At 40.1% G+C, this 16,919-nt stretch overlaps 1 protein-coding gene across 1 annotated transcript in view; it reads right to left on the minus strand.

The window, feature by feature from the left end:
* LOC127661408 (CD81 protein-like) overlaps positions 1 to 16,919 on the minus strand; it is a 47,978-nt gene that overhangs the window by 24,216 nt on the left and 6,843 nt on the right. Inside the window, exon 2 of the mRNA XM_052152095.1 lies at positions 9,470 to 9,584. Within this exon, the coding sequence (XP_052008055.1) occupies positions 9,470 to 9,584 (115 nt within the window). The remainder of the gene's footprint in view (positions 1 to 9,469; positions 9,585 to 16,919) is intronic.

The following is a 16,919-nucleotide window of genomic DNA, read 5'->3' on the forward strand; positions in this document are numbered from 1 at the left end:
ACCACATGAGACTACACAGACTAAATAACATTACTACATGAAGCACACATGCAAATGTGTGCAAAATGTACGGTACAGTACAATAATTTCTAAAGGAACAGGACAATAGGCACAGTAAGACACAGTGAGAGACACATTTGTAGTCTGAGTAGTGCAAAAATATGACACTTTCTAAAAATGCCAAATGTAAACATAACTGTAAAAAAGTCAATGGAAAGGAGGAGACGAGAACCGGCTTGACAATACAAATAATATTTTTAATGATAAACTTAAGACATAAATACACACTTGATGGAAATGTCCGTAAATTATCTCTCTCTCCCACACAATCCTCCGCAGTCAGCCTTAATCCCTCTCGGAGGCTTGATTAGCCTGATAAGGGGCTGGGTGTGTATAATCACGACCCGGCCCCGCCCTCCGCCCTGCCACATTCCTCACTTGTTGTTTCAGGCAGGGGAGCCCCCGGCATGACGTACACCCCCCTTCCCTGGGGAGGGGCGTACCTTTTGCCCCATCTGCTGGCAGGTCATCCCCGTCTACCTGGACGAGGGAGGGGACAAGGGGAGGGAAACAGAAATAATGAAATAGGGGGTACTTCCTGTAACAGTCTAGTACCCCCCAAAAAAAACACTGTAAAATTTAAATGAGAGGGAAAAGGCCAACGCGGCGCGGCAGTGAGAGAGAGAGGAGAGAGAGATTTAAAAAAAAAAAATAAACATTTACTCGCCAGTTCTCCAATACGGCGTAGCTTGTTCCTCGGCCACTTCTCCACCCTCTAACGGATGACGGCTGCGCCTCTCCGGGTGGATCGGAGGCAGACCTCCAGCCCCTGGCGGACAGAACGCACCGCAGCGTTCTTGAGGAACAGAAGGGGTCTCCCCCGCCCCTGGCAGCGGTTCTCCTGCTCCAGGCGGTAGGCAGCAAGCCCCTTCCCGCTCGGCGGTCTCAGACCCCGGCGCGTTTCAGCGGCTGGTAGGGTACTCCTCCGCCCCTGGCAGTGGCCCTGACCTCTCCAGGCGGTCGGTTAGGAGCCCCTTCTCCCCTTGCGGTCGGCGGCCGTCATCCGCTTCCAGGTGACCGGGCTCCTCGTCCCCCGGCAGATGGCCGCGGCTGCGCCGTTGGGGTGGATGGTAGTGGTGAGAACTCTACTACGGCGTGTCCGCCCCGGCTTTCGGCACCAGTGTAAAGAAGTCAATGGAAAGGAGGCGGCGAGAACCGGCTTGATGATACAATAATATTTTTAATGATAAACTAAAAGACACAAACACACACATGACTGACATGTCTGTAAATTATCTCTCTCTCCCGCACAATCCTCTGCAGTCGGCCTTTATCCCTCTCGGAGGCTTGATTAGCCTGATAAGGGACCGGGTATGTATAATCAGGACCCGGCCCGCCCTCCGCCCTGCCACATTAACATACTATGGATTAGTGTTCTATGGACATAGCAGTTATTGAGGTAGCAGCCAGGTATAAAGTGACAGTTACAACTCTGAAGAGGAGAAACACTCTGTCATTCAGCTGCTGCCCTGCTGTTTTGAGCACAAATGTGTCATGGATGCATTTTCATCCATCTGTGCTATTTTTAGTTGTTGGTATATGAAAACATTCTGGGATGATCCTGGAATCTGGATGTGTCTTTAACATATTTTAGAGTGGATTGTATGTTTGTGTCATATCTTACCAGTCATTATATGATTTAAGCTTTGCAAAGGAACTGGTATTGAAAGTTTCAGTTTCAGTCATGAATATTTCATATGTCATGACTGTGTGATAGTTTAAGGTGCTGACACCCTGTTTACACCAGGCACATCCGTTGAAGTGATGCAATGCAACGGCTTCAAGATGTATACACTGGGTGTGTCAACACAAACTTTCTAAACAGTTTATTTGTGTTTTAGATGTAGTAGTGCCAGAACATGCAGCGCAAAATGGAACGAGACATCTGTTTACAGTCGATGCAATGCGACGCGCAGCAACGGATGCTTCCATAGTAGACAGCGTCATAGATTAAATGGGTTCTATTGCTTTTGACGCGACTCACACATCCCATGTAGACAGGGTGTGAGTTGTGCTAGAGATTAAATTATATATTCGGAAGAATTGTGTTGGATGTGCATTATGTATAAACTCTGACATTTAGTTTTATAATGTTTATTTTATGCTTATTTATTTTCTTCTGATTGAGTTAAAAAAAAATTGCTCTATTGGGGGGCTGCACAATCAGAATAGTGGGCATTTATATTAAGTTTTAAAGAGGCGTTTATGCCAAAACTGAGCATTTCAGACAGAGTGCAAAATGATCATATACAGTGCATCCGGAAAGTATTCACAACGCTTCACTTTTTCCACATTTTGTTATGTTACAGATTTATTCCAAAATGGATTAAATTCATTATTTCCCTCAAAATTCCACAAACAATACACCATAATGACAACGTGAAAGAAGTTTGTTTGAAATCTTTGCAAATTTATAAAGAACAATTAATAAAAACAAAAATCACATTTACATAAGTATTCAAAGCCTTTGCTCAATTTGTTGTAGTACCTTTGGCACCAATTACAGCCTCAAGTCTTTTTGTGCTTGATGCTACAAGCTTGGCACACCTATTTTTGGACAGTTTCTCCCATTCTTCTTTGCAGGACCTCTCAAGCTCCATCAGGTTGGATGGGGAGCGTCAGTGCACAGCCATTTTCAGATGTTTAATCGGGTTCAAGTCAGGGCTCTGGCTGGGCCACTCAAGGACATTCACAGAGTTGTCCCATAGCCACTCCTTTGTTATCTTGGCTGTGTGCTTAGGGTCGTTGTCCTGTTGGAAAATTAACCTTCACCACAGTCTGAGGTCCAGAGCGCTCTGAAGCGCTCATCAAGGATGTCTTATTGCTGCATTCATCTTTCCCTCGATCCTGACTAGTCTCCCAGTTCCTGCCGCTGAAAATCATCCCCACAGCATGATGCTGCCACCACCATGCTTCACTGTAGGGATGGTATTGGCCAGGTGATGAGCGGTGCCTGGTTTCCTCCAGAAATGACACTTGCCATTCAGGCCAAAGAGTTCAATCTTTGTTTCATCAGACCAGAGAATTTTGTTTCTCATGGTCTGGGAGTCCTTCAGGTGCCTTTTGGCAAACTCCAGGCAGGCTGTCATGAGCCTTTTACTGAGGAGTGGCTTCCATCTAGCCACTCTACCATACAGGCCTGATTGGTGGAGTGCTGCAGAGATGGTTGTTCTTCTTGAAGGTCCTCCTCTCTCCACAGAGAAATGCTGGAGCTCTGTCAGAGTGACCATCGGGTTCTTGGTCACCTCCCTGACTAAGGCCCTTCTTCCCCGATTGCTCAGTTTGGCTGGGTGTCCAGCTCTAGGAAGAGTCCTGGTGCTTCCAAACTTCTTACCCCTTCAATACCATCCCCTCTGCTCTTCAGTCATTAGTGTAACTGGAACTTTTTACTGAATTTTATTTTTAGCCCTGTTAAGCAGTTTCTCATTAAAATTGGCTGCAGAACATTTAAAAGATAGATTAATTAAACTTGTAAATGTTTTTTTTTTGGTATATAGTTTAATATAAACTTCAATGGTAGGCTATAGCAAACAAACAGTTAGACCTGACGGCAGAAGCAGACGTGTAAGCAGCAGTGCAGTGAGAGTTTTAGAACAGTCTATTTTTGTTGCACTGTTCAAGGTATATTAAAGAGTCAGCCCACGGTTAATGGACATTATGAACATGAGCTGACACTAAAAAAGTAGATATTGCACAGAATAAGCATATATTCATAGTCTAGTGTGTTTTTATATGAATTACCCTAGAGTACGTGGGGAAAAAATGACAAATTAATATGACATTATTTTAATTATATAGCTTAAGATGAAGCTACACAATTTAAACATTTTATCATATAAAACAAACAAAATAAAATTTCCTATAATACACTATATAGAAAGAAATGGCCTATATCACATACCAGGATTAAACGGCTAGCTAAGTTTAAGCATAGTTTGAGCAAACTCTGAATTTGCGGTACCAGTACGGTGGATAGGTTTTCATCAGGGTTCATCGCCATAGTAACGTACACAAAACGGATAACTTGGTCTGGTTATCTCTTGATAACAGATCTCATACAGATGCTGGACCAATGAGCTGTGAGAAAAGTAATATCTCTCTGATGCAATATGTTCCCTCCCCCATATCTCTCGCTCCACTTTAAAGACTGTTAGAAATCCACAAAACTTCTTTTGATGATTATTTACAAAAAATAGATTTTCATCAGCCTTGCATTTTATTTAAAGACACTTGAATTGTTTTCCAGATTATTTACCTACTCTTGCCATAAAATATATATGAAAAAATAAACCTTAAATAAATCTATGAAATAGCAAGTAAGATGGATTAATACATTGTCTGTCAATAATGATCGAGATTGTAATATATATACACACACACACACACACACACACACACACACACACACACACACACACACACACACACACACACACACACGTTGTGTTTCCATGTTTTATGGGGACTTTCCATAGACATAATGGTTTTTATACTGTACAAACTTTATATTCTATCCCCTAAACCTAACCCTACCCCTAAACCTAACCCTCACAGAAAACATTCTGCATTTTTACATTTTCAAAAAACATAATTTAGTATGATTTATAAGCTGTTTTCCTCATGGGGACCGACAAAATGTCCCCACAAGGTCAAAAATTTCGGGTTTTACTATCCTTATGGGGACATTTGGCCCCCACAAAATGATAAATACACGCTCACACACACACACACACACACACACACACACACACACACACACACACACACACACACACACACACACACACACACACACACACACACACTATACTGTATAGGATTACACATGTTTATATTAACTCAGCAAAAAATAAATATCCTCTCACTTTCAACTGGTTTTATTTTCAGCAAACTTAATGTGTAAATATTTGTATGAACATAAAAAGATTCAACAACTAAGACATAAACTGAACAAGTTTCACAGACATGTGACTAACAGAAATGGAATAATGTGTCCCTGAACAAAATCAAAAGTAACAGTCAGTATCTGTTGTGGCCACCAGCTGCATTAAGTACTTCAGTGAATCTCCTCCTCATGGACCACACCAGATTTGCCAGTTCTTGCTGTGAGATGTTACCCCATTCTTCCTCCAAGGCACTTGCAAATTCCCGGACATTTCTGGGGGGAATGGCCCTAGTCCTCACCCTCCGATCCAACAGGTCCCAGACGTCCTCAATGGGATTGAGATCCGGGCTCGTCGCTGGCCACGGCAGAACACTGACATTCCTGTCTTGCAGGAAATCACACACAGAATGAGCAGTATGGCTGGTGGCATTGTCATGCTGGAGGGTCATCTCAGGATGAGCCTGCAGGAAAGGTACCACATGAGGGAGGTGGATGTCTTCCCAGTAAGGCACAGCATTGAGATTCCCTGCATTGACAACAAACTCAGTCCGATGATGCTGTGGCGCACCGCCCCAGACCATGATGGACCCTCCACCTCCAAATCGATCCCTCTACAGAGTACAGGCCTCGGTGTAATGCTCATTCCTTCAAAGATAAACACGAGTCTGACCATCACCCCTGGTGAGACAAAACCATGACTCATCAGTGAAGAGCACTTTTTGCCAATCCTATCTTGTCCAGCGAAGGTGCTGGTGATGTCTGGTAAGGACCTGCCTTACAACAGGCTAACAAGCCCTCAGTCCAGCCTCTCTCAGCCTATTGTGGACATTCTGAGCACTGATGGAGGAATTGTGCATTCCTAGTGTAACTCGGGCAGCTGTTGTTGCCATCCTGTACCTGTCCCGCAGGTGTGATATTTAGATGTACCGATCATGTATAGGTGTTGTTACACGTGGTCTGCCACTGCGAGGACGATCAGCTGTCCTTCCTGTCTCCCTGTAGTGCTGTCTTTGGCGTCTCACATTACGAACATTGGACATTTAACCTAGAAGTGGCGTTCATCGCTTCACAAGTCCTCTCTGTCTAGAGAGCTACTATTTCTTCACTCAGTGGGTGAGCCGCTACCTTTTATAATTTTAATACAGCCATTTGGGTAAGCCGCTATCCAATTTACACCCACTAGAAGTCACAAGCACTTCCAATAGAATAAAACCACCCTCCCAACCTCTGGTTATGAAGGGGTTAATTATTTTGTGTGTATTATATCCCTCATATAAATCCTCAGATTAAGATTAATTTTCCATCTGGTTTTCACCATGTGGGGTTATTAATTTTCATACACACTTTAAGACATATAAGTCACTGTGATCACATGTACAGATTCTTCTAAGTGTTTCTCTCCTGGTACATCTAGGGTATGACGCTACGTAGTGCGTCATGATGGGACTCCATTCACCATAGCATTCAAATGCAATGTTGAGTAAACTGAATCGATAGGGAACTTCTCCGGTTACTCACGTAACCTCGTTCCCTGAGATGAAGGGAACGAGACAATGAAAAACGTATGCCTCCTACACACTACACGACTTTCAAAGACGAATGATCTTGGTACCGTTCATATTACAAATCCAACTGTTTTGTCATGGAAGTCGTAGCATTTTCAAATTAAACGACGAATCGACAATAGGGGTGAACACATTACAAAACATTTCACTATTGACGAATCCCCGTCATCTAGACTCCAAATTAAGTTTCACAACAGAGTACATGCGAGAAGTGCTACGAGATACGAAAACAAATGCATGATCATATGTTATGCATTTCAGAATATGATGTGTATGTTTTTAAACACCTAAAAGGCATCATATATTTTATTGATTACAATATAAAAAATGCCTCCTACTGAAAAATCTACCTATTTGCTTGCCTGACTGTCCAAGAGAATTGGCAATTTCTCTCCAACTCTTCTCTTTCTCCAGCCAGTTGTGGTATAGTTCAGAGGAAGCATCAAAAAGACACTGGTGCTCCTGCCAATGTTCCACAAATTTTTCCTCCATTTCTTCGGCCAATGAGACTTTCTTGATACCGCAGCCATGCTAGTTGATGTTCTGTTGCAGGTACATCAGGACTCCTCCCACTGAAACTTCCCGTGCCCCGTTTCTTGCTCTCTCATTGGCTGTAGGTCAACGATGCAGTTGTATTCAGTCAAAACATATTTCACTTTGCACGATTTGGAGTCGCAGACTGGTCCAGATATTTAACATCCTAGATATCTTGCTGACATAGGCGACGTGCCAGCGCTTCTATCAAATCGTGTCTTGATAATACTTACATTGCGTTTGTCGTTCACGGGAGCAAGCTCTGGTTTGCCTACGATTTCAGACTTTTTGTCAGTGATCTCCACAAACCTATCGGCGAGTGAAAATCGGGCTTAAAATCATGTAGTGTAAACTCGCCATTAGCCACACTACTATGTCAGAGTAAGACACTATTATCTTTACCAGCGTGGGAACGCGTAGCCCACAAAAAGTCAGGGAAAATTACTGACATGAAGAATTAGCACAGGATTCAAATAAATGAGAAGCTCTGGCAATTAGGCTGTTACCCCACATCCCCATATCAAATAACCACGTCCAAATAGGGCAGAGAGAACAAGGCAATTTTTTTAAGCAACCTACATTAAGGCATTGTTTGTACAGTTGTTATAAGCACCATGCAATATTAGGTTGTATGCCAATATGAAGTGGGATTTTTTGTACCTGAAAATTCTGCATAATTTATTAGTGAAAAAGGCCAATTGCTTGATCCTGTCATGCGAGTTTATCTTGCTCAAGCCAGATATCAGCATTAATCCTGCCTCTAATTTGAAGAAACATATCGAGGTAAATTTAATATTCCTGCTTACTAGATTCTGTGTGTCTATAACGTAGCCTGTAATTTAACTATCATTTTAAATCTATCACTATCTGAGATTATTGAGCTGCTGTGAGAGATTAATGCAATGTTACCGATAGGGCGGGGCAAAAAAATGATCTAGATGTTTATTGGAAAAAAGAGAGATGTCCTCGATCAAACATTTAGCCTATGTTATATATCTAGAACAGGGGTGTTGATTATATCAATTGTGATAGCAAGAGCACTGCTGGTTGGTTGATCTGGATGAAATTCAAAAGATTGATTCTTTATTTCCTGACATCTGTCGCTGCATACTGATTGATTGACAGGTGGCTAATGTTTGAGCGCTAAATTATCAAATACACTTTATAATTCTGCCAATCCCCGTTTTGGTGAGGATTTAATGTAAACACAGTAGTTTATGTCAAAAAATTTACTTAAACAGTCGGACAAAAAGCATATTTGCATCAAAATGTTGAACTTGAAGTGTACATTTAACCGAATTGAGCACTGTCTAGTAGACTACATCATATAAAGGCTATTAATCAAACATTAACAAGGAAATGAGAAAACCACTCACTAGTTTTGGCTGAATAACTTGAGGAGATTTAAAAGTATTAATGTAATAGAATAGAACAGTGACATTTAATAATAATATATATTTTTAAATATTGTTCGTTTTTTTTTTTTTATTACACTGACCCCTGATGTAGAGAGTGTGTAAATTGGTATAATAAATTACCAGGAAAGTAGAGATGATAAAATAATTTATAATTATGCTTAGCCTTTATTTTAATAGAAAAGTATCAACATTTGCAGTTATACTTTTGCAGAACATTCCACCAGTCACAAACTTCAGAAAATTGTGCATCATGCATTAGAATGAGAACACACAGATTCTTTTGGGAAGTAACAGTACTTCTACTGGAGTATGATTTTTCAGTACTCTTTTCACCCCTGCACATGAGCGAATATTTGAGCGGAGCGACAACTCGCTCCACTCCGCTCACATGCTCTGCTTTAAATGGTTGATTATGCTTAAACATTTTAGCTAAATTCCATATGTAATACACATAATTTTACATCAGTTTGTTAATAATAAGAAATAGATTATAAATGCAATAAAAATAGATTGTTGTGCCATTTTAATAAGTAAAAAACAATTTTGTAATATATCAAAAGGGATTTGTTTAGTGTATGTGTCCATGTTCAATAAGAGAATAAAAGCTGGAATATCATCTTTAACTGGGAATGACTGGGCTTTACGAACAGCATCTTTGTTTAACATTGCTATGATTATTCTTAGTGGCAGTGTGCCTGTTCACTCACAGAAAAATTCTGAATGGATTATAAAACACTTGTGCACCCCAAGAGAAAAAAAAAATCTCTCTGACCAGTTAATAAAAAGAAAGGAAAACTGAACACTAAGATCATACTCTGTAAAGAGATATATTCAAATAATACACTCTATACTTTTGCTTTACAAACCAATTGTTGCAGTCATTGCACTTTGTGTGACCACAGACTCTCTGGCAGAGAATAGGAATGAGAGTTGGAAAAAATTATTGGATGGAGAAGAGGTGATAGCTAATACAAGGTAAAGAGAGAGAGAGGTGGGTATTCTCTTACTGATGTAGAAGGTGCTGGGTGCTTCAATGTCCTCAAACTTCTGGTCCAGAAGACTGCTTGTCTTTGAGTCATGACGAAGCCACAGTGAAACCCCCAACACTACACAACCAGCAAGCTTAAAAAAAATAAAAAAAAGGGAGAGAGAGTGAGAGACTTGTGGGACTCGAACATATTTGTTTTCTCCATAATGGAAATAGTTTAAGGGTGAAATCTATATTTTGCACACACAAAAAAGGAACTAGCAGCTTGTAGCCTTTTTATGATCTTTATTCATCTTATTTGTCTAATCTTTACATTTACATAATTTCCATACAACTTCCTGTTTCCTCTTATTAAAGTAGTGTGTGGATGCATTTTTTCAGTATCCCTGGGTTGCTATCTGTCTCAAACCCCTGTTGTCTATTTTCATTCCATTTAACAAAGAAAAAAGAGACACACATTCTGTGAGTTAGGGGAGGGAGGGATCTTGTTACAGACCCCATCTAGAGACCCACAGTGCTGAGGGTTAAGAATATCAAAACATCACTGTACGCCACAGCAGCACACATCCAGCATAGTTCAGACTGCTTTTCTCTTCATATGGCTCACACTGATGAGCATTCAGTTGAGTGAGGCCAGTAAACACATGGCACATTCACAAGAGAGGGTAGGGTGTTCATAGACTCTTGTGGCTGGGGGGAGGGAGGGATAGCAAAGAAAAAAGGGGAAAGGCAAAGAGGGCGTAGGCAGATGAGACGACCATTTAAAGTAGCTTTACAATGTGTGGTATTGTATGGGTGAGGGGATGAGGAGTGGGAAAATTCTGAGGGGTGGGGGTGGGGTGCGTGACAGCAGAAGGGGTTTATTTGGCTTTGTTTATATGGCTTTATTTACAGCTAAATCACTATGAAATCAGACAAGAGCTGGATCTTGTCAGGAATGCGTAGGCTGTGTGGAAGAATGCGGAGTGCAGATAAAGAGGACTGGAGACCACTAAGAACCTGGTGGGTTCTGTTAGAAGCAAGGAGATCCAGCTACACCACACAGGGTACACAGATTGCAAGCAAAGATGCTGGGATGGGCAGAGCACTCAACTCTGACTGAAAAACAATGGACTCCAACTTCCTTCCTTCCTTCCTTTCTTTTCTCAAACTTTCTTACCTCTTCCCCTTTCTAGAATCCACCAATCTACAGTACACACACACACACACACACACACACACACCAGTTCTACCTCTGTGAACAGCTGCATCGCTAAAGCTATTCACACCTAGTCAAACCAAAAGACATTTGTTGGTGCAGTTCTTACACACCATACACCCCCCCCATATAGGACCACAAGGGGAACATTGGGGACTTTCTCTTAGATGCTCCCACTGTTACTGTTTTTCACACCTGTTAGTTTAAAAAGGAACCAGAGCCTCTTCTCTTAGCGCCAAAGACAAGATGGAGGTTTTTTTGAGCAACCATAACCATAATAATCTCTAGTAGGGTTGCAACGGTATGAGATTTTCAGTCTCAGAAAATATCACGGTTTCACGGTATTACACAATTACTATTATCAGTGAAAACATAAGGGTTATTTTATTTATCCATTTATTTTTGAGCAAAAACTTTATTATAATTGAAACTTGAAACCATTTATTTTATTGAAGTAGATGTAAAAATATGTCTCCCTTTTGAAAAATAAATAGAAAAAATAAGCAAACAGAATTATAAACATGATAAAAAAATTGCATGTAACTATAACATGTTATATAACTAAAGCATAGTAGTTAATATGTTAAATGAACTACTAAATGAAAAATAACATATACTGTAGATGCACGACAGTGAGGCCAGACTGCTCCTGTCTGTACCTTTAACTCAGTGGTTCTCAACTGGTTTTGCTTCAGGACAGATTTTACATTGGAAATCAAGTGTCGACCTGCCATAGATTAAACATAACCTGTATTTAATGTATCCTGGGTCGCATTTCCTTTTATGTTGCATAGTTTTGTTCATGGTTTTCCAGTACAAGGACTTGCATCAAGTGACATTATTTTTGTTGTTGATGTCAAAATCTACAGGAAGTTTTCTCTTCCCCCCTTTAAAATTTTAAGAGCATATTTAATTATATGAGCCCATTATTATCCCTTTTGTTTCCTAATATTAAATATTTATACACATATTACACAGAAGGAAAGGCTCCTCATTACCATGGTTAGGTCGGTGTTCTAGTCTTAAATAATAGTAATAATAATAATAAATTAATGTATTTATGAAAAATAAATACTAGCTGAAACACATTTTGAAGCTTTAACTAAAACTGCCACTGTTGATATAAAATGAGGTCTAATAGATTCTACCTTTAGATTATTTCATATGAAACTAACATTTTGTCAATGTAAATAACAGTTACTTTTACTCGTGTAAAATCCTGAAACTAATTTGTAAAGGTGATGGTGTGTAATTGTTTTTGGCACATAGCACAGTGTTGCTCTTTGGCATGTCAGGGCTGCTACTGTTTGAGAGGTTAGAATTGACAATCTCCCAACCACTTTAAACTAGAAAAGTCTCGCTAGAATTGAAATTGGTCACATCAGTTTTGATGTCTGCGCTCCGCAATATCGAGGGAAGCCCAGTTGTTGAACGCGCAGCCAGAGAGAAGAGCAGATCATTAGCGTGAGCTCGTTACACTCGCAAAAGTGCAGATGAGAAGTCTTTAGCTGTTTGCGAGATTATCATTAAATCTGCCTCGGCGGGTAAATACTCGATCACTTGGGTGGCCGCCGAAATATTTTCAATGGGAGAAGTTACCATGACATTGTTATTTCCCTGCTGTCCGCGACCCAGTCCGAATAGACCAGTTGAGAAACACTGCTTTAACTCACACACACACACACTCATGTCAGACCCCCTCGCCTCGCTTCGCTTCTCTCTGACATCTGCTGCATGTGAGAATCTCCGTCCGGTTGCATTTTTTCTCTCAATACAGTAGATAAGCAAATGTACGTGGTATGATAACCGTAAATTTTCAAACCGTGGTAGGCCTATACCGTGAAACTGGTATACCGCTGCAACCCTAATCTCTAGTATCACCAAATGCAATTTAAAAAATATTTTTTTCAAACAAATGTACCAGAACAATCCTGTCTTCCATTGGTCAATAACATTTCTGATTGACCCAATCTGTATGTTTACATGTGCAGCACTACAGCAGGATTTTGCATAGTCCAAGTCTATCTAAGTATAGCTACATGATATAATGTATAATTTAATATTTGAAGGAAAGACAGCAAATACGCAAGTTAAATACACGTTGCGCTTCACCTGTTTTTCGGATCATGCATCCGCACATAGCCTTGTCTAGTAGTTGTGGTCTGATTTACGTATAAACACGCTGGATGAAGCTGAGCTACAGTCGCATTTTCTTGTCTGTTAGTCTGACATTTAAAAAAAAATCAGACTGGTACTAAAGCATTTTCATGACATTTTACGAAGACAAATTACTGTTTTAGTTCGACTGAAACTGAACTTTTAAAGTGCATGTAAACATACTGATTATTTCTGTATCAGGCTATTCGGGATGCTCAAAAGAGATCAATGTTTTGATAGTGCGATAAAGAGCCACAGTGTTAATACTTTTCTTGGAAATTAACCTACAATTGGCTTACTTATATTATGAATATTAAGCTGGGGTAGGAGAAAGTATTTAAAAACAATGACAACACTAGTACCTCTTCACGCAATATCGAGTGATGCTAGGATATTCTGTGATGAGGTCAATAAACAATTTCTGAATAAAAACATTAAGATTAAAAAAAGCTTTTCCAGAGAGGGCAAATGTGTGAGAGAAAGAAATCCTTCCAACTCGCTCCTTCTGTCTTTTTCACTCTCACAAAATGCCAGATAGGCCCATTTCAGAGCTCAGGCAGCCCACTGCTTAGCAACTGAGTAAATACACTGCCTGGCCAAAAAAAAGTTGCATCCTCTAATATTTAGTTGGACTGCCTTTAGCTTTGATTATGGCGCACATTCGTTGTGGCATCATACATTTTTGGCAGAGATCTTGTATTGATGACAGAGAGTCGAACCACTCTATAAAGTGTTCTCCAGCACATCCCAAAGACTTTCAATGGGGTTAAGGTCAGTACTCTGTGGTGTCCAATTCATGTGTGAAAATGATTTCTCATGTTCCCTGAACCACCCTTTCACAATTTCAGCCTGACAAATCTTTGCATTTTTGTCCTGGAATATACTTATGCCATCAGGGAAGAAAAAAATCAATTGATGGGATAACCTGGTCATTCAGGTATTCAGCTGACTTAATTTTATTGCTGCATAACATTTCTGAGCATAGACCAGACAAACTGAAGCAACCCCAGATCATAACACTGCCTCCAGGGAGTGTACAGTGGGCACTATGCATATGGGGTGCATTCTTTAATGCACTTCACTTCTTACCCCGAAGCAACCATCGCTTTAAAAAAGGGTAAATCTGGACTCATCAGACCACATTACTTTTTACATTGCTCCACAGTCCAATCGTTATGCTCCCTAGCAAATTGAAGTCATTTTTTCCGATTAGCCTCACTAACAAGGGGCTTTCTTGTGGTCACACAGATATTTAGTCCCAATCCTGTAAGTTCTCATTGCATTGTGAGTGTGGAAATAATCTTACTTTCACTATTAAACACAGCCATTAATTCTATTGTCAATTTTGTACGATGCGACTTCAAGCGTTTTAGTGATCTCCGATCATGATCATTCAAGATTTTATTCCAACCACATTTCTTCTGCAAAGCTGATGGTTCACCACTATCCTTCCAGGTTTTAATAATGCATTGGACAGTTCTTAACCCAATTCCAGTGATTTCAGCAATCTCCTAAGATGTTTTCTTTGCTTGATACAGTCCAAATATGTGCCCCTTCTAAAACACAGTAACATCTTTTCCACGACCATGGGATATGTCTTCCGACATTGTTGTTTAAGAAATGAGAAGCTACACGCTGCATCTGTTAGGGTAAAAAGATTTGTTGCCATCTGAAACACATTAATCACTGCAATAACGATCCAGTCATAGGCTCTTATGTATTTGCTTATTTATATTCAAACTGCAACTTTTTGTTTGGCCAGGCTGTGTAGAAGCCCAGCCAAAAGGAGAGGTTCTGAAATGATGGCACATGGAGAAGCTCTATACCTCCTCAGACTCCACAACTCATCCTCAGCAGAGAGCAGTTTCACATAAAATTCACTGAGAGTTCAGGAATATCTGAGTAAATGGAGATTCCCCTTAAAAGACAGATTTATTGCTGACAGGGAATGTCTAGAGCAAAAATAATTTGGATGAGACATAATTCAAGGACATCGTCCCCTCTCAAGTTTCAAAGTTTAAATATATTATCTGAACTTGCATAGGAAAATGTATATTTCCGCCTGACACTGCAACAGGTTCCGTGCGCAGCATGGCATGTACAATTTATGTGCTCCGCAGTTGCACTTTTCTCCAAATGACAGTTGTCAGTGCAAAGGAAATACAAGTGTTTTATATTTTATAGCCTAGTCAAGATAATAAGTTCTAAATTTGAAATAACTGTATGAACTCCATTTATATTTAAACACTAATAAAAATGCTTTTATTTTACACAGTATAAAATAACATGAGTCGTTCAATTATATATTAATGAAACCAAACTCTAGTGTATTGTAGAGCTTTTTATTCAGTGTACAAAAGTTAGTGGATAAATAGGTTTAATTGACTTTCTAAACAAGAACTGCAGAGCTGTAAAAGGTAATTTCACTGTGAAAACATTGTACTTTTAACATTATTTGCACTAGATATATTACTCTGCCTCAAAAACACAGGAACTGCCTGTCCCTTTCCTCATATTTCCTCACAAAGGCTAGGCGACAGCCGTGATATCACTTTGTGCGCAAAGTATAAACCAGACTTAAGGCTATAGGTTTCATTGTTATATGCACAGTAAGTGCAAACAACAATTTTGCAGAGTACAATCAGGCAAAATTATTATGTTTATATGCCCCACATTTTTTGGGGTAATTTTATTTGTTTTATTTACTTGTGACAGGTGGCCTCATTGCTATGTCGTTTCAGCATTTAAAGTGGTGTTGAAAATATTTAAAACTTTGTTTTATTGCACTGAATGCAATGCAATTTGGGCAACTACACAGACACAGGAAATCCGTTACTGTAGCAATTGCAGAATGTGATATTAAGTTAGTTTACATGGACACCAGAAAGCTGTGTAAGGCTGGAAAGCAGCTTTCCCATTTTCATGTTTCGCTGCTTTTTCTTTAATCCGTGTATAGACCTTATTTTTCCTAAGTAACTAGGGTTCCGCCATTACAATCTAGAATGTGGACCACTTCCGGTATAAGCCACTTCCAACTTTGTTTTTTCGACAAAAAAATACAACATTATGGAGCTTTATTTTACAGGCTGGCAATATATTTCGTCATATTATTAGCATTAATTAAAATGTTCATAAATGCAGTGGTTCGGAGCATGTATACTTTTACTGTTTATCGCATTTTGTCGTTGTTTCATTACACACTGTTGCGCAGGCAGAATTAATTAAATCAGGTTCTGACACGGACAGACCTCCACGCCATCTGACGCCTCCACAAACTTTACACAACCAGCAGAGAGCAGAAAATCGTTGGTAAAATGCTGCCTCAACTTTCTTTGCACCAAAGCTGCATCTTGTTTCATCTTGACAAAATAATAAACGCATTATTCTTATTCTTGTCAGAGAGCATTTTCTTTTTCTTAGCGGTGTACAGTAAACAGACTTGCAGATCAAGCATTCATCATGACATATGAAACATCGTCTTTGGAAATAAATGAAGGCATCATCGCAGGTTATGCAGGTATATATTAATGGAGGTTTACATGGAGACAAGACACTTTAACGTCATGATCTCGGTTAAGTAAGACGCAGATTTTATTATTGTCTCGCAAAACAGTGGAGATGATTGTGGACTTTAGGAGGAACACCCCAACATTGACCTCGCTCACCATTCTGAACATCACTGTGGCAGCAGTGGAGTCATTCAGGTTTCTGGGCACTACCATCTCACAGGACCTGAAGTGGGAGACCCACATTGACTCCTTTGTGAAAAAGACCCAGCAGAGGTTGTACTTCCTTTGCCAGTTGAGAAAGTTCAACCTGCCACAGGCACTGCTGATAAAGTTCTACTCAGCAGTCATTGAGTCTGTCCTCTGCACTTCAGTAACTGTCTGGTTCAGCTATGAAATCAGAAGACTACTAAGGACAGTTCAGGCTGCTGAGCGGATTATTGGTTGCCCCTTGCCCTCCCTTCAAGATCTGTACACTTTCAGAGTGAGGAAAAGGGCTGGTAAAATCACTCTGGACCCCATTCACCCAGCCCACAACATTTTTTAACGGTTGCCTTCTGGCCGATGCTACAGAACACTGAGCACCAGAACGTCAGGCACAGTGTGAC

The sequence above is a fragment of the Xyrauchen texanus genome, chromosome 2, assembly GCF_025860055.1.
Source record: "Xyrauchen texanus isolate HMW12.3.18 chromosome 2, RBS_HiC_50CHRs, whole genome shotgun sequence".
Lineage (NCBI taxonomy): Eukaryota > Metazoa > Chordata > Actinopteri > Cypriniformes > Catostomidae > Xyrauchen > Xyrauchen texanus.